This window comes from Eleutherodactylus coqui, chromosome 8, assembly GCF_035609145.1.
Source record: "Eleutherodactylus coqui strain aEleCoq1 chromosome 8, aEleCoq1.hap1, whole genome shotgun sequence".
Taxonomy (NCBI): Eukaryota; Metazoa; Chordata; class Amphibia; order Anura; family Eleutherodactylidae; genus Eleutherodactylus; species Eleutherodactylus coqui.
Window position 1 is genome coordinate 148,562,364 of NC_089844.1, and position 22,404 is coordinate 148,584,767.

Here is a 22,404-nt window from a genome sequence, read left to right on the forward strand (position 1 = left end):
GTCAAAAGAGCAGTCAGGAGAATGGAGACAAAGTGGTTCCCCGCACCCAAAGAGGTTCAGAGTGCAGAAGTTGTCATCAATGGTGTGGCGTCTGTCATCTGGGATAACAATTGGATACCGTTTGCCGATCTTCCAAAGGGGTCTACTATCATAGCTGTGCATTACATAACACTTCCGGATAAATTGAAGGAGGCAATGAAGTCTAAAAGTTGCGGAAAGTTGACCCAAGGTGTCGTGTTCTCGTATGACAATGCCTCGTCCCACACAGCAGCCATCACCAAGAGCAAACTGGCTGCCCTGGACTTCAAGGTGCTGGATCATCCTCCTTGTTCACCTGATCCGGCACCCGTGGACATCATCTGTTTCCTAATTTGAAGAAAGACCTCAAAGGAATCAAATTTGCCTCCATTTGTGACACAATTGCAGCGGCTGACGCCTGGTGTGCTGCCAGCCAAAGGAATTCTATCTGGATAGTTTGAAGAAGTTGCAACACTGCAGTCAGAAGTGCATTCATATCCGAAGAGACGATATAGAATAACTGTGATATTTCATTGTAATATGTCGATTTTTTGTGGCCAAAGACGAGACCTTATCAGCACCCCTTTGTATAACATTATACTGGGAAACTGCTAGTTCAACCTTTCCTTAAAATGGCTCCAATAAAGAGTTTATTAGCTACTCCAAATCACTAACATTTATGGGTCAAATATCTCCACTAGTTTATAGTAGTAGGACAAGTAAGTAAAATAAAATGTTACCTTGCTCATGCCGATGCAGTACATGATGGGGTGAACAGATGGACACAACTTTCTCAACACAGTGACACATAGGGGGCCATCAGCACGGATATTACGTCCCAGGTCCATGACACAGCGATACCTGGAGATAAGATCAAGGTAACGCTGAGCTAAAAAGTTACCAAAATGTTGTACTATGCAGACTATAATACGAGTTCTATTAGGAGAACAGGTTTGCTTTACTGCTGGAGACTAGATAGGCAAGAAGGCACATTGAAAGAATAGCTAAAGCAGCACACCCCAGGTCTTCAGGATATCTTTCCACATAACCTTACCTGCTGAGAAAGAAACTGAAAGGGATCCGAACCGGAAATCCTTCTTTCCGAATTCTGATAGTCTCTAAAATACCAGAGTACTTCAGCTGAGTGGTCACAACGTCTGATTCAAAGAGGCAGGGTTCCTAGGGAGGTAACAGATCCGAGCAGAAGCTACAACATCCACCCTAATACACTGTATAACATATGTATTGTATTGCAATTTATAGTTTGTATATCTTTCAACTATGTATATGGTAACCTAAAGAGGTCTCTGGTATTTAATAGAATAGGTCATCAATGTGATCATTGCGGAGTCTGAAACCAAACATCAGAACAAGGGCTGGAGTGCTGCTGCTAATTCACAGCAATACCTCACACAGCACCATTCTTGTCCATGTGGGTGTGTTTGGTACTGCAACTAAGCCCCATTCCACAGTACTACACACAGCCACAGGAACAAACGTGTTGACTACAACATTGAATTGAATCCCACCTAAGGATAGGCCACCTTTAATTAACCTTTTCCAATCCACTGTCTGACCTCTGAAGACATGATTTAAGGCTGTACAGCTCCAATGTCAGAAGACGTCCGTCGGGGTTCTCTTACTGTATATTGCCAGCCTCTCTGCTGTCGGAGCCTATCCAACATGTCACCTCATGCAGTACTGGCTTTAACCAGCATATAGCGCCATTGTATAACGGCAAAAAAAGAGTAAGTCCCCTAGGAAAACCAGGATACAAATTGGATTGGAAAGGGTTAAGGTTAATGGTCACATTGGTTGAACCTTTGCTGATACTGTATATTATAGTAATGTATATACAGCAATTCTCTCTTCATAATGAAATCCTGTGATTCCCGATTCTCTCACCTACAGCATGATGATTGACAGCTCTCTCCCTATACACAAGCAGGGAGAAAGCTGTCAGTCTGCACTGTGAGGGCGGGGAGAGGCCGGCACGGCCCGCCTCCTTGGCTTGAAGCTCAGCTCCGAGTTAAACTTCAAATTATGTTTTTTTCTGCAACATTTGAGAATAAAGCACTCCCAGGGGCCGTAGGCATCTCTGTTCTGAGGTCATGCTGCTATGGAGGCAGCATGAATCTGATGACAGAATACCTTTAAACAGCCTTTTACATCAAATCCTAGCAAACTGTACATCCTGAAGCTGTGATACGTCTAGGATGGGAGACCTGAGAGAGTCGTGTTAAAAAAATAGAATATTTATAACAATGTGTTTTCCAAAGACGATCTGGATAACTCGATTTTTCTTACCTTTTTGCTGTTAGGTTTGATACATCGGACAAAGAAAGGATTGCATCTGTTGGAGAAAGACACATGTTTCTGAGGCGGTGGGTAAAATTCACCTGTGATTATAATATTCCCTCTATGCCAGTGATCCCCACGCGGGATCCTACAGCTGGCCCGGCTGGGAATTCTGGCCGTTAATATTAAAAAATAATTAGGCAGCCACAAGGAACCGCGGGTCCGTCAGCATCCCTACAAGCCTGCTGAACTGTTCCAACTCACTCATTACAGACGCTTCGGACATCGTGCTGAAACGAACAGTGGCATCAGAGGCCAGGGTCCTCCAGGGGCATTTGTGACATGCTATTACTAAAGGGGCCACTAAGGGCTGCACTATTACTACTGAGGCCACTGAGAGGGGCGCTATTACTACTGGTGACACTGAAAAGGGGTGCTGTTACTACTGGGCACAATGAGAGGGGATGCTATAGGGCCATTGGAATAATGGAGGTAAAATCATACCTCATGATAAGCTGCACACCTAGCCACATTCCCTTTTTGGTACAGGTGCTCCACGGTAAAAAAAAAAAAAAATCCCAGGGGTGTCCAGAGGCTGAAAAGGTTGGGAAACACTGCTTTATGCAATGAAGGGCACAGATATAGCAGCACTACGGTGGGATGACCGTGACACTTAGCACCCCAGATCTCAGCTTCCTGGCCAAAGTCATTGTGACTTGGGTTGGGGGGCTAATAAAATGAGATAGATTAGAGATAGTTAATAGGAGGTTGGGTATTGATGTTATGATGCTTTGGGGTGTGCATACTTTTAGAAATTGAAGGGGGGGATTTAGTACATCATCAGTGCACCGTAGTCCATCACCGAAAAGATATCATGAGTGATTTACTGTAGTTGATATGCCCTGTTCTTTCCCATGGTGTTACAGTTGGGTCTTTCTATGCCGGGTTATAACTATAGGCAGTGGTGTAGCTAAAGGCTCATGGGCCGGGTGAAACCACATCCCCTATAGTTATACCAGTGACTATAGGGGATGCAGAGGTTGCTGTTGCACTTGAGTCTTGCTGCCTGATGAGGACAGCACATCATAGTTGTGGCCCCTGGTACATCCTCTGTATCAGGGCCCGAGAGCTTGAAGTTCTACCTCTGTCTCCTACCTCTCCATCTTCTCCACCAGCTCCAGGAGCGATTGCTGGAACTTTGCAGCTACAGTCTGAGCCTTGATCTTCCGGGTCATGGTACTGCTTTTACCCATCATGCTTTTCTGCTGAGCCAGTACCTGAGCATGGCTGAAGAACAGGTTGGCCAATACCTGAGGAAGTGAAAAAGTTAAAATCGGGGATCCATCTAAATATTCCTACTTCTGTCTCTGTAATTTCCATTGACCACCTTGTGCGCCTGATAAGTTTACACAATGGAAACAGTTCATATATAAAGGCCGCTGCCAATTGGTGGCATTTATAATAACCTCCTTACCTTAATTTTACTGTTGACAAAGAGGTCCAGAACGTCTTGTCTCACTTGGTCGTAGTTTTTATCCAAGAATTTGTGGACCTGCAATTAGAGCGGATAATCCTCTGATATAGCATAAACAGCTATAAGTGAACTACACTCCCCATCATGTGACGTTACTAGATGTGGTTATAACATGACCCTCAGGAACAGTGTGTAGCCAAACTGGAGTATCTAAGCCTATTGTGTGATACTGTGTCAGTGCAGCTAAGCCTATTCATGTACCGTACAGTCTCAGAGTATCTAAACCTATAAAGTGTGGCTATCATGCCTAATACAGTCTCATTGTATCTAAGCCGATTACGTGTGATACCATATCAGAGCCTAATCATGGTTGATGCAGTTTTACAGTATCTAATCCTTTCATGTATGATGTAGTTAATGTATTTAAGCATATCATATGTGATACTGTCTCAGTGTATCAAAGCTTATCATGTATGTTACTTTCTCAGTGCATCTAAGTCTATCATGTAGGGTGTCATGTCTGTGAATTTGCACCTCTTATGTTTGATACAGTTTATGCGTATCTAAGCCTACCATGCCCAATTTTGCCTCACAGTATCTAAGTCTATCATGCGCAATACAGTCTCAGTGTATCTAAAGCTATCATGTGTGATACTGTGTCAGTGCAGCTAACTCTATTTATGTATGATACAGTCTCAGAGTATCTAATCCTATAAGGTATGCTGCCATGTCAGTATTTCTAAGGCTATCATGTCTGATACAGTGTCATTCTGCTGTATCTAAGCCTATCATGTGGGATGCCGCATCAGGGCATTTAAACCTGTCATATATGATGCAGTCTCAGAGTATCTGATCCTATCATATGTGATATAGTCTTAAGTGTATGGAAGTCTATCATGTTTTACACTGTCCCAGTGTATCTGTGACTATTATGTATGATACAGTTTCACTGTATTGGCGCCTAACATGTTTGTATCTATTATTTGTCATACAGTCTCAATGTATCCAAGCCTATCATGTATATTGTAGTCTCAGTATCTAAGCCTATCATATGTGATACTGTCTTCTGCCTACCATGCCTGATGCTCAAAGTATCTAAGCCTATCATGCGCAATACAGTCTTGGTGTATCTAAGTGGTGCAGTCATGTCAGTGTATCTAGACCTATCATATGTGACAGTCTCGGTGTATCTAAGCCTATCTTGTCTGATGCAATCTCAGAGTATCTAAGCCTATCATGCGCAATACAGTCTTGGTGTATCTACGGCTATCATGTGTGCAGTCATGTCAGTGTATCTAGACCTATCATATGTGACAGTCTCGGTGTATCTAAGCCTATCATGTCTGATGCAATCTCAGAGTATCTAAGCCTATAATGTGTGCTATGTCTCCATGTATCTAAGCCTATGATATGTCACATTATATTTCTATCATGAAATGTTACCCCATTGTGCAGCAAGTAGATGTGATGTAATAATCAGACGGACCTGGTAAGTAACTTTCCCAGCAAAATGTTTGATCCCAAATTCGGGAAGAGGCATCTTTGGCTTGCAGTAAAGTTCGTTGGTGCCGTGGTGGTAGTGACACTTCTGGAGGAAGGTGTGGTCTGTGGCCTGAAAAGAACAAAGGAGACTTATGGTATACACAGATGTACAGGTAGAGCGGTCAGGTAATGGTACTAGTCGCCTTTAGTTATAGCCTATTGGTGCAAAGGAATGGCGAGTTGTGCATTTGGATGGGCTAGTTGAAGCATCAGCGTTGTATTTGGCTGACTGTGCAGCGCCTGTTTATCAAAATGATTCCTAACATCCTCCTGTGACCCCTTTTGGTGATGAGTGGTTTTCGCCCACAAAATCCCCTCTCGCTGGATGTTTTCCTTGATCATGCCATACTCTATATACTCTCTGTATGAGAAAACCCCACAAAGTTGACAATGAAATCCCGGCCTCGGCTAGTCTACACTGTTAGGCGGGCCTCATTGGAAGTCCCTCAGATCACTGCATTACCCCATCTAATGTGGATTCACACTGAGGGTGACTACCCACTACAGTTTTTTTTCACTGCGAAATTCACAGCGTTTTTTTTTCTCCAGGGGTCCATGGGACTTGTAATGTTAAAATCGCGATCACGCAAAATCGAGATTTCGCGGTAAATCGCGATTTTAACATTACAAGTCCCATAGACCCCTGCAGAAAAAAATAACGCTGCGAATTTCGCAGTAAAAAAAACTGTAGTGGGCGGTCACCCTGAAACTGATCCACTAAAAACTTGTTACCTGATTTTATGCCGCACTCTGGGGTCTTTCCATGCAAGGAAGATCCAACCATTAGAGGGTTAGGGTCTAATAAAGGGGCCATTCAGTGTCCATCCAACATGGCATTTTACACTGAAGGGTCCCTTGTCCAGGACGTACGTTGATCCTTTTAACCAGATAAAACAGAATAATGTAGTGTTACCTGAGGGAAGCAGCTCTGGTCGTCCAAGATCCTCAGAATTCCATAGGGCTTCTGGGAAATGAGATCTATGCAGGTCTGATTATCCACAAAGGAAATTTCCCTCCAGTCTATCTGCTCACGAATGTATTCCTCCTGTAGGTGAAAGGTGCTTAAAATACTCAGGAGTGAAGACGGTTGGAGGAAACAATCAGGTGTCCATTAAATATCTCCCATAGAAGTACAGTCACCGTGAACCTGCCATCTACTCCACATCCCTCGACCTGATGTCAAGAACCAAGATCCCCACTTTCTGACTCTCACCTGCTCCTCCTTGAAGATAATCTTATTGAAGAAGAACTGCAGATATTCATTTGCATAGTTGATGCAAAGTTGTTCAAAGCTGTTGAAGTTCAGATCCTACGGATTAGAGGACAGGATTATTATAGGAGCAGGCACAGAGGTCAGGAAAGAGAATGCAGCTTACCTGAGCGTTCGCTGGTGGGCCCAGGCCCTTACATAATAATGGGCCATAAAGGTTCAGCACAGGTCAGCCCCATTTGGAGGGGCCTTTGCAGCCAGTCACTTACCACTGGGGTCTATGGATGATGCACAAATACACTAACCTACCAAAAGTATTTGGACACACCTATCAGTAGAATGGATCGTGTCCATGGAGGGGTCAGCCATAATTTGAGATCGAAGCGGTACACAATTGAATATAGGGGTTGTGCCGCTGCATGTAAGTTATCCATCATGAAGCGCAACATCTCAGCCCTTCTACAATGGTGAAAGGAGGGTCGTCATTAGACAGTTGGGCAATGGAAGAATGTTCTATGGAGTGATGAATCGCACTACTCCTTTTTCACATCAGATGAAGGTACCTGGTGTGGAGGATCATGGGGAACCTGAGTGTGTTGTGCTAACAGGATAGTACGGCGGAGGTACTATTATGGCCTAGGGATGTGTTACATGGCATGGTCTCGCTCTGTTGGTTGTAGTGACAAGAACCATGAACACGAAGGTGTACCCTGACAATCTAGACAATAATGTGCTGCCGACAATGTGGCAATAACACACCTTGTCAGACACCCAACGCTGTTTTACATTCCTTTGAGAATATGGATGCTTCACGATTGGACCGGCTGCACAGAGTCCGACCTGAACCCTACTGATCAGCTTTGGGATAAACTGGAACGTTGGGTCAGGAAATATGAACAGCAGAGAACTCTCCAGAGATTTGCAGGATGAATGGAGGGAAATACCAGCTGAAGAGTATCAGACATTAGTAGAAAGTATGCCACAGAGAGTGTCTGATGTTATTAGGGCCAAAGGGGCCCCATGAAGTATTAACATATGGAAATAAATACCACTTTTGATTCCTGCTCAGATGTCCAATTACTTGTGTGCAATAATAATAGCAAGGACTGTAGAAAACTATACAATAAAGAGTGGATGTGTGCATGTTCTATATAGATGGAGGGGGTGTAATTATGATATCTACTAATAGCTGCCTGCTTTATTATATAAGTTTCCATGTAAATAGGTGACTGACGAGTCCTTCGACTATTATTCCCCCTTCATTGTGTAAGGCCTCTTTCCCACGAGCGCATATATGACGAAGGCGTTTTTACGCCTGCTCTGTATAAGCGCCTGAATAGGTGTTTTTCCGCGATCACGGACAGCGGTTTTTTATCCATTCACATGACTGCGAGCATCGTTTTTAGCCAAAAAAAATACACCGCACCCCTGAAAACCCTCGCTCTCCCAAAATCCTCGGGATGCCTTCCAGTGCCTATATAGAGGCAACTGTAAGCTTTTCGCAGCATTGGACGCTGCAAAAATGCCTCCCCCTCCCTTCTCTTTCCCTGCTCCCATAGGAGTCTATAGGACCTGCCGGTGTATATTGGCCAAAACATAGTTCCAGAACTATCTTTTGGTTGAGCGTATATGTGCCGGCCGCATATATGCTCTATTTTTCACGTTGCCAGCGTATTTACGTGCCGTCTTTTTGCCCATGTGAACGGCTGCATTGAAAACCAATGCTTCACATGGGTATCTTATATACACCGGGGTGTTAAAATGCTGGGTATATGCGCTCGTGGGAATGAAGCCTAAGGTAGTGGAAGGTGCGACCTATTGCTGCACTGAAGAAAATGGGATATTGCTGCACAAGTGAATATAAACTAAGACCAGCAGAGAAAAGCCCCTATCTGTGTCAGCAGCAGACGACACGGCGGCCGCTGATGACCGGAGTGGCCGAGAGCATGAGAGCTCCAGTGCATGGAGTCTCCCTTCTATCGGTAGCCTGAGATGACCAGATGGACAATCACTGTGGTAATGACCAGGCTGCAATAGTTAATGGTACAGCAGACAGACACACTGTTGTGATGTCGACTCTGCAGGCCCTATTCACATGGGGTGGATTTGTTGCGCATTTCCCGTCCGGACTCTCCACAGCACTTACAGTAGCAGCAGTGTGGATGAGATCCTCAAAGTCTTGTCCATACGCTGCAGAAAAAATCCTCAATAAATCAGTGCAAAAATTGAGATGCGGTGCAGGACTTAAATCCACAGCATGTCAATTTTAACAGCAGATTTGTGGTGTGGATTCCAACTTTTCTAATGAGAGGGTGAAATCAGCATCAGTGGAATGGACACTCTACAACAAATTTTTGCCCAGTGTCAACATGGTCAAAGTGCGCCGGTCTGGAATATGCAAATAAGGGAGATGGGAAAATACCTCCACAGTGCCACCTATTAGAAGGCAGCAATCCCTAAAGTCAATGTTAGACTCTTTATACAAGCCTTGTAACAATGACCAGGAATTTCAAGCAAAGCCAGAATCCATGCACAGACAGCCGTTTCAGGGGTTTTGCCCCTCATCAGTGTGCAGCAGGATTCTGGCTTCGCTGGAATAGAGACTAGTGAATCTGGAGTCCCAACTTCAGAAGTTATACCTGGAAGAACAGGAGCAGCCACGACCGCCAGAGTATATAAGCAGAGACCAAGAGTTTGATAGAAAGACTGTCAAGCGCTCACGTAAGAGACTGTTCTAAGCCTATAATATTGATTCAGGATTGCTAGGCCCATTGTGTTTCAAGTGTTATGCCCTTCTATGGAGTGAAGCATGTAGATTATGTTGTGCTGCAGAGAAACTGTGTTGCCTCTGCCTGTTTCACTGTCTCGCCAGAATGCACATCACCGACACCTTAATGTTGCAGATAATGAGGAATGGCAGTTTGAAACCTTCCCATTAGATGTCAGCAGAGTTCACTGCAGGGGAGTAAATGATGCAAATTACAGAAGTATATTTGCTCTCCATAGTGCTGAAGCCAAGACAGGCAAGGCCAATTATTATTATTTTTGGCTAATTGCAAACAAGGTGGATCTCCAATATACTCAATACTTTAAAATAGAAGGAATGGAGGTGGCAGTAGTTCAGATGGGAAGGATATGGGTGCGAAAAATCTGGCAATCTGTGTAATCCCATTACCTCAAAGCCATAAATATCCAGTATGGCAATGGACAGTGCATCTTGTTTGGGGTAGACAAGCTTGTTGATTCTATCAGTCAGCCAGCTGAAGAGCAGGGAGTATAAAATCTTGGCAATTGCATCTCTGTAATACACAAAAATAATGTCTGAGCAACGATCAAAACATCCGTCCGTCCCGGCAGCCCCATAGCAGGAGCTGAGGGGGCAGACCAATGTCTGGATGACAGCTTTACATTAAGTAACAGTTGGCTCTGAGGTCAAACTTTGCAATAACTTCTGCTGACCTGGCATCTACTGCACTGTCCACGGTCAGGGGAGTGAAGATCTTTTCTCTCATTGTTTCCTGCAAAATGAAGAACCTCAATCAGATCAGCCGCCCGTTGCAGGATTTACTGCTGCTACCTGCTGCCTAGTACTTACAGTCACTTTATAAGTGATGGCTTTCTGTAGACCTTCATGGGATATCTGTAGAAGTTCGGACACCACTCGGATCTCGCTTGCACTCACAACTGAAGCCACCTCCTGGGATTCAGTCTGAAAGAAACCAGCCCCTTAGAGCTCAGCAAGACCCCTGATACTTACTGCAGTCTCTTTGCATGTTCACCCTTGGAGAGCTGCCATAGACTTGCATGCAGATATGCTCACGGATTTAGCACCATTCAATGGGAGAAATTTGCATGGGGCTGCCCAATGTGGTTTCCATGCAGACATCAATTCTTTTGTTCCATGATACAGATTTCAAAAACCACATGCAGAAAAATACACGTTGTGTGAACTGTGGCGCAGATTTCCCTACTGGACTGGGGTCACATGCCACCAACGTGCATTTGATTGAAAATCTGCATTAAAAAAATCACACTGTTGCCGCGGATTTCTGCCGTGGATTTTCATGTGTTGCAGCTGTGTCTCTATATACGGATTTAGCTCAGTCAATGCGAAAAATCAGTGTGATTTTAAGACATAGAATCCATGTGAGGTCTTAAACACAAAAGGGGCGTGATTAAGTCCGCTGTGCTGATTTCAATGGTTTTGTGTTCACTACTGTGTTTTCCCTGATATAAGTTTTACCCCTAAAATAAGCCCTACCCTGTTTTTTTGTGGGGGGTGGCTAGGAATATAAGCTCTACCCCCCAAAAAAGCCCTAGATACACTACATAAAAAAACAATGCATTACCTAGCAGGCGCTGTCCGGGTCCCTCCCGTTGGTCTCTGGAGCAATGACGCTCTTGCTTCAGATCTCAGCCACAGACAGAAGATCGCCTGCTGGCAAAGGGGTTCATAAACCCCACCTCCAGCAAGCGATGGATCTGATTGGTTCTTGAGCACCATGGCTGAGGCAATCAATGCATCACTCGATGAACCAATGTGATGGCTGTGATTGATTCTTCAAGCGCTGAATTGATTGTCCGAACTGCGGCGCATGAGAACCAATCAGAGCCATCACTTCCTGGAGGCAGCGTTTATGAACCCCATTACCAGGAAGCGATTTTCTGATGGCGGCTGAGGATTGAAGCAGGAGCACTGGAGCTCCGAAGAGCAGCAGGGGGACCCGGATGTCACCTGCAAGGTAAGTATGATGAGACACATTCCCCGAAAATAAGACCCTGTGCTTTTTTTGGGGAAAAAATTGATATAAGACAGGGTCTTATTTTCAGGGAAAACACGATAGCTGTTTCCTCAGGGTTGCAGAATATGCCCGAGAAAAGATAGGACTTGCCCTATATTTCCCGCATGTACGTGCAAGAAAGATAGGACAAGTCCCACCTTCCCGTGTTTTCTTCAAACTCCTGTCATATGCGCAACTACGCTCCATAGCTTTTCTGCTTCTTGGGTACTTACCTCATACTTTTCAAAATAGACATTCCCTAAGTGCAAGATAGAAGAGAGAATCCGGAAGATGCTATCCTGGTCTTCTATGGTGAAGCTGAGAGATTCCATGGCATTCAGGAGTCTTCGGAAGTCTTCAGCATCACTTTTAGAAGGAATCTCACAGTTACCTCCCTAAATATGGAGACAGTCAACATTTGGCATATCTAACCACAGAGACGCAAAAAAGCAGTAATGTACATAAAAATTCCCCTACATGTTCAGAGCCTTTTTGCTACCCATAGGGTGTGCAATGTATATACACTGATTGGCCCCTTCATTAGAGACCCCCCATCTAATAGCGCGTTGGACCTCCTTTTCCTTTAGAACCGCAGCAGTTTGTCGTGGCATAGATTCCACTAAGTGATAAAATTGTTCTTAGGAAATATCGGCCCCTGCGGACAGGAAGCTGAAGATGAGATGGAGGTGCTGATATGTTCTGATCAGCTGACAGGAAGGGGTCAGTGCTTCATGCTGCTTGTACCAAATTCTGACCTCCCATCAGCTTGGGGCAACAGAAATCTGGATCCATCTGACCAGGAGATGTTTTTCCGCTGCTCAGTGATACAATTTTTGCGCTCTTTTGTCCCCTGGATTCTCGCCTTTCTGTTTCTCTTAGACACAATAGCGCTGAAACTTGTTGCCTGCTGCTATAGCCCATCCGTGGTAAGGAACGGCAGGACATAAGTCGGAGCACCGGTGTTGTATTCGGCTGCTTCTGACTATGCAGCACCTGTTGTTCAGAACGATTCCTGACATCCTCCTGTGACCCCTTTTGGCAACGAGCTGTTTCCATTCACAGAATCCCGTTTTGCTGGATGTTGTTTCATACCCCACAAATGAATTATAACTCTCAGTAGATTTATTTTTAATTTTACTCTTTACTTTTTCTCTTTTTTTATTTTTTTTAATTGCAAACACCCATAGTATGGCTGTCACACTTATGGGGCCTTTACACGGTAGATATTTTGACAAGAACGTTAGTAGAAATGTACTTGATCCTCGGGCTGTGTGAAGGGCCAGTGACCCGATGAATGAACACTTGCTCATTAGTCAGCTATTCACATTTTTTATCTGGCACAGAAAGTCCTTGTTGTCGACATCTTCTAAGTGATGTGCCGCCTACAGCAGCCAATCAGTATGGGGGAACGAACAATATACGAAGCATCGTTCATCCCTCATACATGCTGAATCGGCCTATGTAAAGGCCAATCAAAGGATCACCAAGCTCCCTGACTGGTGTAAGCTCATGCAGAGTCCGTCCTCATTTATTAGTGCTGGAAGCCGAAATGTTGCAGTGAATTCCTGTACAGAAGTCCCTGAGACCCCACACCCACTCCCAGAGGACTCAAACTAGTCACATGGCTCAGATTAGGCCGTTTAAAAGTACCCTTACTGTAACGAACCTTTTCCAGTTATGCTGATTGAGAACAGTGGCACATATGTCCATTATAGAGGCAGGTTTTTTAACTTCTAGTAATGTTACAGTGTTTGTTAAAGGGGTTCTCCAGTTACTATATAGTCAAAGAATGGTAGAGTTGGAAGTGACCTCCAAGGTCATCGGACCCCCTGCTTAATGCAGGATCACTAAATCATCCCAGACTGATGTCTGTCCAGCCTCTGTAGACTTCCATTAAAGGAGAACTCACCACTCCAGTGGCAACCTATTCCACTCACTGATCACCCTCAGGTCACTCTCACACACAGTGTCAGCAAAACACAGCGATTTTGAGCATGGCATTCTGCAGTGATTTTACCGCCATTTTCAGGCGCAGGTAACTGTGTCCGATAGCAGTTTTTAACGCACCCCATTATTGTGATGGGTGATGAGGTGTATTGAAATAAAGCAGATGACACTTGAAAATGGCAGCGCAGATTTTCGAGGCCCCTTTGAAATGAATGGGAGCAGTCTACGGCAGGCATTCAAAACGCTGAGGTAATCGCTGTAAAAAGCGCATGTGTGTGAGTGGCCTCTCTGTCAGAAAGTTTTTTCAGATATCTAATCTGTGTCCCCCCTTTCACTTTCATCCCATTGCTTCTAGTCTTTCCTTGTACAAATGAGAATAGGGCTGATCCCTCTGCACTGTGACAGCCCTTCAGCTATTTGTAGACAGATATTAAGTCTCCTCTCAGCCTTCTGTTTTGCAAGCTAAGGGCGCCCACCCACTGGCGATTTTTTTTTCTTTGCGTTTTGCGTTTTTTCTCAAGAGCAATTAGAATTGAATGTACTCCTGTCCACTGGCGTTTTTTTTTTTGCGTTGCGTTTTTTAACATAGGAACTGTCAGTTGCATATGTGTCCTTATTTTCTCCTAATGCACCCATGAAAGTCAATGGAAATTAATGGAAAAGCCGCGAAAACGCGGCAAAAAACGCCGCGAAAAACGCGGCGTTCTTCACGCACGAAAATCGCAAACGCCAGTTGGTGGGCGCCCTAAACATTCCAGATCCTTTAACTGTTCTTCATAGGACATGATTTGCAGACCGCTCACCATCTTGGTAACTCTTCTCTGAACTTGCTCCAGTTTGTCTAATGGCCTATTCTCAGAAAAGGTTGTCAAAAGTATATTGTCGGGGGTCTGTAACCAAGGACACCCACCAGTCAGCTGCTGGAGCAAACCTGCTATGAGCTGATTTCTGCAAGAAGCGCACAGCTCCTTTCTTAGTGCAGTGGCCAGGTTTGGTATTGCAGGCCAGGTTCCTGTTCATTTCAAGGCCGGGCCATTGCAGTAGGAACAGAGCTGTCTGCTACCTGGAGAAGTTATCTCAGTGCATGAAAGCAACGGCCCAGAAAACAGCTGATCGACAAGGGTCCTAAGCAAACTACTCCCGCCAACCTGCTACTGATGTCCTATCATGTAGATAGACCATCAGTAGTTTACAACTGGATAACCCCTGTAAGAAGCCCATGACCTTTAACGTCTGGGGTCCCAGGTCACACTCAATATGCCCCATTCCTATAACACACCTGATTTAGGTAGTAATATGTTTCGGCATCCTGAAGGTAGAACGCCTGCTTCTGTTGAGAGGGAAGACCGGCCAACATCTCGTAAAAAATGTGGTAATTCCTCTCATTTTTGGCCTAAAATTAAACCATAAGGGTCAAATTAGATTATTCTTTCCAATACAGGGTCAAAAATCAAAACTAAAGATATTGGGATGCAGGGAACTGCCACTGTGTATACAAGGGGCATGACAATATGGTGTGCCAAGATTACAGTCATACCCAGATCCCAGGGACATAGCTAAAGGCTCATGGGCCCGGGTGCAAGCGTTTATCTTGGGGCACCCCAACTTCTCTTAACCCCTTAATGCAGAGGTGTAACTTGAAGCTCCTGGACCCCAATGCAAAACCTGTAACAGGGACCCAATTATAATGCTTTATTCATAGTACTGGGCTCCCTATATGGAGAAGAGAGGCCTTATGGGCCCCCTAAGGTTAATGGGCCCGGGTGCAACCGCATCCCCTGCAACCTCTATAGTTACGCCAGTGCCAGATCCTGCCGCTTCAGGTCCATATGGCACATTCGTGGGCAACTGTACTACAAACTGCTTATAATGGCTTTACAGGTAGTCTGAGCGGTGGCAGCAAGAGAAAAGGAGAACTTACCTGGAATACGATTCTGGATTTTTCAAGCAGATATTGGGATGTTATGGCACCACAAATTACACCTCTGAGGGGGAAGAAACATGCCAGTGGGTCAAATGCAACATATATGGCAATGAACAAGCAAGATGTGATCCAGTATGTTTAATACTCACTCCTCCAGATAAATTTCCACAAATTTTCCAAACCGGCTGGAATTATCATTCCGGACTGTTTTGGCATTTCCGAAAGATTCCAACAAAGGTGTTGCCTCTAGAATCTGAAGGCAGGAGTGAAGATGTGAGAAATGTGTAGCATCAAACATACCGTCACCACCCAGATAATATAATGTCATACACACACACACATGGCCACTTTATTAGAGTCCCCAGGCCTCTTGTGATTTGAGCTTCCTTGTATGAAATTATCCCCATGACCCCGGGAGTGCAGCATAAAATCATGTGATAAGTTTTCTGCGGATCAGTTTTAGTGTAAATCCACTTTAAACTGGGAAATACAGTGATCTGAGCACTGGTCATCAGGGCTAGACTGGCCAGGGCCGGGATTTCATTATCAGCTTTGTGAGGTTTTGCATAACAGTGTGGAGAGTATACAGAGAATGGCGTAATCAAATAAAGCATCCAGTGGAAGGGAATCCTGTGGACGGACACAACTCTTTGCTGAAAGGGGTCACAGGAGGATGTGAGGAATCCTTCTGACCAACAGGTGTTGCACAGTCAAGAGCCTCTGAATATAACGCTGGTGCTTCAACTAACTTGTCCAATCACACAACTCGACGTTCCTTAGCACAGATGGACTATAAAAGCAGATGACCAGTTCCAGCGCCATTGTGTCTTCCAGAAACAGAAAGACGAGTCTCCAGCGGGCAAAAGAATGCAAAAATTGTATCACTGAGCAGTGGAGAAACATCTCCTGGTCAGATGACTCCAGATTTCATTGCAACATGCTGCTAAGGGGGTAGGAATTAGGCGGAAGCAGCATGAACCGATGAACCATTCCTGTCAGCTGATCAGCGTGGCTCAGTGGGTAGCAATGTTGCATTGACGTGCTGCATTCCTAGGTTCAAATCTTACTAAGGACAGCATGTATTTGTTTGGGTTTTCTTCAGGCATTCTGGTTTCCTTTCACACTCCAAAAAAAAAGAAAAGAAAGGTGGATATAGATAGTGAGCCCCAATGGGGACAGAATCTGCTGTCATTTAATGTATGATGTAAAGTGTTGTATAATATCCATGCACTACATACATAGAGGTAATTAAATCTGCACCAACTACCAGAAGCTTCTTCTCTGTTTAGGCCAGTATTCCTGCAGAACGATTTCATCATACAGGGCTTAAACAGACAAACGTATTTTCATCGGGTCTTGTGGGCGTGAAAATCACAAAATATGACGAAGCCATTGACTTCAATGGTTCCGTTTTCACTGGTGGGATTCTTGTGCAAGAAAAAAATAGGCCTTGCCTATTTTTGCGCTTCATTTTTTTTACGTATGCAATAGCACCAAGTTTGCTTGGTAAAAAAAAGGCTTTTGACTCGTTCCTGCACAAATACACTCCACAGCGGCGAGCAGATTTGCAGATGCACTCGTCTGACGAAGCCCATACAGCTAGATAAATTGCTGCAGTTCTGAAGGCCAAAGGAGATCCAACGTGCTGCTAGATTGGGGTCTCTAATTACATTACTCGAGCGAGTAGTACCTTAGCCGAGTATCTTCCCGCTCGTCTCTAAAGATTCGGGGGCTGGCGTGGGGCGGGGAGCGGCGGGGGAGAGCGGGGAGGAATGGAGGGGAGATCTCTCTCTCCCTCTATCCCCCCGCTCCCCGCCGCAACTCACCTGTCACCCCCGCCGGCCCCCGAATCTTTAGAGACGAGCGGGGAGATACTCGGCTAAGGCACTACTCGCTCGAGTAATGTGCCTTAGAGAGTATACTCGCTCATCTCTAGTCTCTAATAAAGTGTAAATGTGCATAGATGGACAGATCTCAAACAGTGTAAGAAGTTAAGTATCTAACATGCAGTACCTCTATCTGTAACATCCAGTTAATGTGTGGATATGGGAAGGAGTAAGATACAGTTAGATCAGTTTTAAATACAATAATACATTTAAAAAACTTATTCAAAAAGATGCAAATAACTTGTAATGATATAAAACGTATATGCCTCCCTAGCCATCAATGAGCCATGGAAAGCCCTGAAACCTCAAAAGGTTGGGTGCAGCTGAAACCACTGCGCTGCGAGAAAGCCCTAGTAAGGAGAACATGGACTGCCTCCTGACCATGGAGTTGAAGTCACTCCGTCAGTGACCTGCTGACCACAACCTTAGAGACTGTGAGTGTGTTCTGTCGTTTGGGACCCCAGAGCCATGCCAGGCCTGCTGCGTACCCAAAGAGACTGAACTTTTAAGGGTTTTAGGGGTCATGCCCACAAGCATCGCAGGATACGCCCACGGATTTACGTCGCGGGAGTACCAAGATTAAAAACAAAAAGTGCCTGCTGGTGATCGTGGAATTCCGCGGTCTCAATTAATGCTATATTAATGGAGACCTCCCACGGTGTAAATCCGCAGCAAATAGAACATGCCGCAATTTATTTCCCGCTGCGGAAATCCATGGTAAAATTCCGCATGTGAGCATTAGCGGGCAGAAAGCTATTAGGTTTAGTAGAACCTAATAGCTGCGGAATGCATGCACAGATATCCGCCACGGGAAACACGGTAAAAATCCATTTGTGGGCATTCACCCTTAACCCTTTCCAATCCACTGTCTGACGTCTAAAGACATTCTGATTGAAGGCTGTACAGCTCCAATGTTAGAAGACGTCCAGCAGGGTATTCTTGCTGTATATTACTGGCCGCTCTGTTGTCGGGGGCCTCTCCAGCATGTCCAATACCGCAGTACTGGCTCTAGCCAGCAGATGGCGCTATTGTATAATGGCAGAAAGAGAAAGCCCCCTAGGAAACTCTGAATCCAAAATTGGATTGCAAAGGGTTAAGGCCAAGAGTGTGCTGCCAAGATTCTATAGATTGTGTTGCCGCTTTCCTGGCAAAGAAAAGACTGTTACTATTTATCGCAACATGTATTCTGCCTCTTTACCTGCCTGTCTGAAGACTCCTCACAAGTTGCAACAATTTAACGGATCATTATACAAATAAAGATAAGAATTCTAAAACTATATAAATAACAATATTCTTATTAAACAAGATATATATTGGGGTCACAGAAGATCACTGGAGGTCTTATAAATTTCAGGCATATATGGAAAATCTTTGGGATCCAAGGAATAACAATGTGCAGATTACTGAGCGTCTCAGTAAAAAGGCTCACTGACTGGTACGAGGGTGCACTGACATTTTTGGTTCACTTGACAATATTGGGGGTCTGTGTGTTGATGCCAGTGTACTACAATTAACTGTACAGAACTCACCTGGTTTGTCACACCGCGCCTTTGATTAACCGCTACCAGGTAACGCAGAACCAGCTTCGTGGCTTCTGTTTTACCAGATCCACTTTCACCACTAACGATAACGAAGAAATAAATTAATGAAATAATAATGATCAGACTTCAGCTACATTCACACAGTGTCTTCTGGCATGGCTCCATGAGCTCCAATTAGTAAAACAGAGACCGAAGATGCACAATTTAGTCTCCTTATTAGCAAGTTTAATTTAGATACCAGCATTTTGATCAGACAGAATAGCATTTGACCTAACAAAAACATTGAAACAAAAATGAAAGCTAATTTTACTTGTAGCAGCCTTTGGAGCTGTCCATGGGTCCATCTGGACACCACCTTCAGCCATCCAGACAGAGCCCTGAAACAGAACTCCTGAATGAGGGTGAAGACACCATGTGAATGTAAGTTAATGTAAAATCTTTCTTCTGGACAACAATCATAATATAACTACTATAATACTGCCCCGCTATGTACAAGAATATAACTACTATAATACTGCCCCCTATGTACAATAATATAACTACTATAATACTGCCCCTATGTACAAGAATATAACTACTATAATACTGCCCCCTATGTACAAGAATATAACTACTATAATACTGCCCCCTATGTCCAAGAATATATTTACTATAATACTGCCCCCTATGTCCAAGAATATAATTACTATAATACTGCCCCTATGTACAAGAATATAACTAGTATAATACTGCCCCCTATATACAAGAATATAACTACTATAATACTGCCCTCTATGTACAAGAATATAACTACTATAATACTGCCCCCTATGTACAAGAATATAACTGCTAGAATATTGCTCCCTACGTACAAGAATATAACTACTTTAATACTGTCCCTATATACAAGAATATAACTACTAGAATACTGCTCCCTATGTACAAAAATATAGCTACTATAATACTGCCTCCTATGTACAAAAATATTACTACTATAACACTGCCCCCTATATACAAGAATATAACTACTATAATACTGCCCCTATGTACAAGAATATAACTACTATAATACTACTCCTAAATACAAGAATATAACTACTATAGTACTGCTCCCCATGTACAAGAATATAACTACTATAATACTGTTCCTACATACAAGAATATTACTACTATAATACTGCTCCTATGTACAAGAATATAACTACTATAATACTGCCTCCTATGTACAAGAATATAACTACTATAATACTGCCTGCTATGTACAAGAATATAACTACTATAATACTGCCCCCTATCTACAAGAATATAACTACTATAATACTGCCCCCTATGTACAAGAATATAGCTACTATAATACTACTCCCTATGTACAAGAATATAACTATTATAATACTGCCTCCTATGTACAAGAATATAACTACTATAATACTGCCTCCTATGTACAAGAATATAACTACTATAATACTGCCCCCTATGTGCAAGAATATAACTACTATAATACTGCCCCTATGTACAAGAATATAACTACTATAATACTGTCCACTATGTGCAAGAATATAACTACTGTAATACTGCCCCTACGTACAATAATATAACTACTATAATACTGCCCCCTACGTACAATAATATAACTACTATAATACTGCCCCCTACGTACAAGAATATAACTACTATAAAACAGCCCCCTATGTGCAAGAATATAACTACTATAATACTGCCCCTATGTACAAGAATATAACTACTATAATACTGTCCACTATGTGCAAGAATATAACTACTGTAATACTGCCCCTACGTACAATAATATAACTACTATAATACTGCCCCCTACGTACAAGAATATAACTACTATAAAACAGCCCCCTATGTACAAGAATATAACTACTTTAATACTGCTCCCTATGTACAAAAATATAGCTGCTATAATACTGCCCCCCTATATACAAGAATATAACTACTATAATACTGCCCCTATGTACAAGAATATAACTACTATAATACTGCTCCTACATACAAGAATATTACTACTATAATATTGCCTCCTATGTACAAGAATATAACTACTATAATACTGTCCACTATGTACAAGAATATAACTACTATAATACTGCCTCCTATGTACAAGAACATTAGTACTATAATACTGCCCCCTTATGTACAAGAACATAATTATGATAATACTGCCCCCTATGTACAAGAATATAACTAATATAATACTGCCCCCTATGTACAAGAATATAACTACTATCATACTGCTCCTATGTACAAGAATATAACTACTATAATACTGCCCCCTATGTACAAGAATATAACTAATATAATACTGCCCCCTATGTACAAGAATATAACTACTATCATACTGCTCCTATGTACAAGAATATAACCACTATAATACTGCCCTCTATCTACAAGAATATAACTAATGTAATACTGCCCTCTATGTACAAGAATATAACTACTATAATACTGCCCCATATGTACAAGAATAAAACTACTATAATACTGCCCTCTATGTACAAGAATATAACTACTATAATACTGCCCCATATGTACAAGAATATAACTACTATAATACTGCCTCCTATGTACAAGAATTAAGGATGAGCGAGTATACTCGCTAAAGCACTACTCGTCCGAGTAATGTGCTTTAGCCGAGTATCTCCCTGCTCGTCCTTAAAGATTCGGGGACCGCCGCGGAGCGGGGAGCTGCGGGGGAGAGCGGGGAGGAATGGAGGGCAGATCTCTCTCTCCCTCTCTCCCGCCCGCTCTCCCCTGCTCCCCGCCGCGACTCACCTGTCACCCGCAGCGGTCCCCGAATCTTTAAGGACGAGCAGGGAGATACTCGTCTAAAGCACATTACTCGGACGAGTAGTGCTTTAGCGAGTATACTCGCTCATCCTTAACAAGAATATAACTGCTATAATACTGCTCCCTATGTACAAGAATATACTACAATACTGCTCCTATGTACAAGAATATAATTACTATAATTTTGCTCCTATGTACAAGAATATAACTACTATAATACTGCCCCCCTATGTACAAGAATATAACTACTATAATACTGCTCCTATGTACAAGAATATAACTACTATAATACTGCCCCCTATGTACAAGAATATAACTACTATAATACTGCTCCTATATACAAGACTATACTATAATACTGCCCCCTATGTACAAGAATATAACTACTATAATAGAGCCTCCTATGTACAAGAATATAACTACTATAATACAGCCTCCTATGTACAAGAATATAACTACTATAATACTGCCCCCTATGTACAAGAATATAACTACTATAATAGTGCCCCCTATGTACAAGAATATAACTACTATAATACTGCCTCCTATGTACAAGAATATAACTACTATAATACTGCCTCCTATGTACAAGAATATAACTACTATAATACTGCTCCCATGTACAAGAATATAACTACTATAATACTGCCCCCTATGTACAAGAATATAACTACTGTAATACTGCCCCCTATGTACAAGAATATAACTACTATAATACTGCCTCCTATGTACAAGAATATAAGTACTATACTACTGTTCCTATGTACAAGAATATAACTACTATAATACTGCCCCCTATGTACAATAATATAACTACTATAATACTGCCCCTATGTACAAGAATATAACTACTATAATACTGCCCCCTATGTACAAGAATATAACTACTATAATACTGCCCCCTATGTCCAAGAATATATTTACTATAATACTGCCCCCTATGTCCAAGAATATAATTACTATAATACTGCCCCTATGTACAAGAATATAACTAGT

At 43.0% G+C, this 22,404-nt stretch overlaps 1 protein-coding gene across 1 annotated transcript in view; it reads right to left on the reverse strand.

Annotated features, from left to right (window-relative positions):
- The window catches only part of MYO15A (myosin XVA), a 106,115-nt gene that overhangs the window by 78,419 nt on the left and 5,292 nt on the right, over positions 1-22,404 (reverse strand). Inside the window, exons 5-20 of the mRNA XM_066577864.1 lie at positions 18,610-18,700; positions 15,344-15,447; positions 15,192-15,255; positions 14,550-14,663; positions 11,557-11,718; positions 10,138-10,251; positions 10,002-10,060; positions 9,718-9,841; positions 6,546-6,641; positions 6,246-6,377; positions 5,277-5,402; positions 3,791-3,868; positions 3,472-3,626; positions 2,326-2,371; positions 1,073-1,197; positions 759-879 (exon numbers count right to left, since the gene is read on the reverse strand). Of these exons, the coding sequence (XP_066433961.1) occupies positions 759-879; positions 1,073-1,197; positions 2,326-2,371; positions 3,472-3,626; positions 3,791-3,868; positions 5,277-5,402; positions 6,246-6,377; positions 6,546-6,641; positions 9,718-9,841; positions 10,002-10,060; positions 10,138-10,251; positions 11,557-11,718; positions 14,550-14,663; positions 15,192-15,255; positions 15,344-15,447; positions 18,610-18,700 (1,711 nt within the window). The remainder of the gene's footprint in view (positions 1-758; positions 880-1,072; positions 1,198-2,325; positions 2,372-3,471; positions 3,627-3,790; positions 3,869-5,276; positions 5,403-6,245; positions 6,378-6,545; positions 6,642-9,717; positions 9,842-10,001; positions 10,061-10,137; positions 10,252-11,556; positions 11,719-14,549; positions 14,664-15,191; positions 15,256-15,343; positions 15,448-18,609; positions 18,701-22,404) is intronic.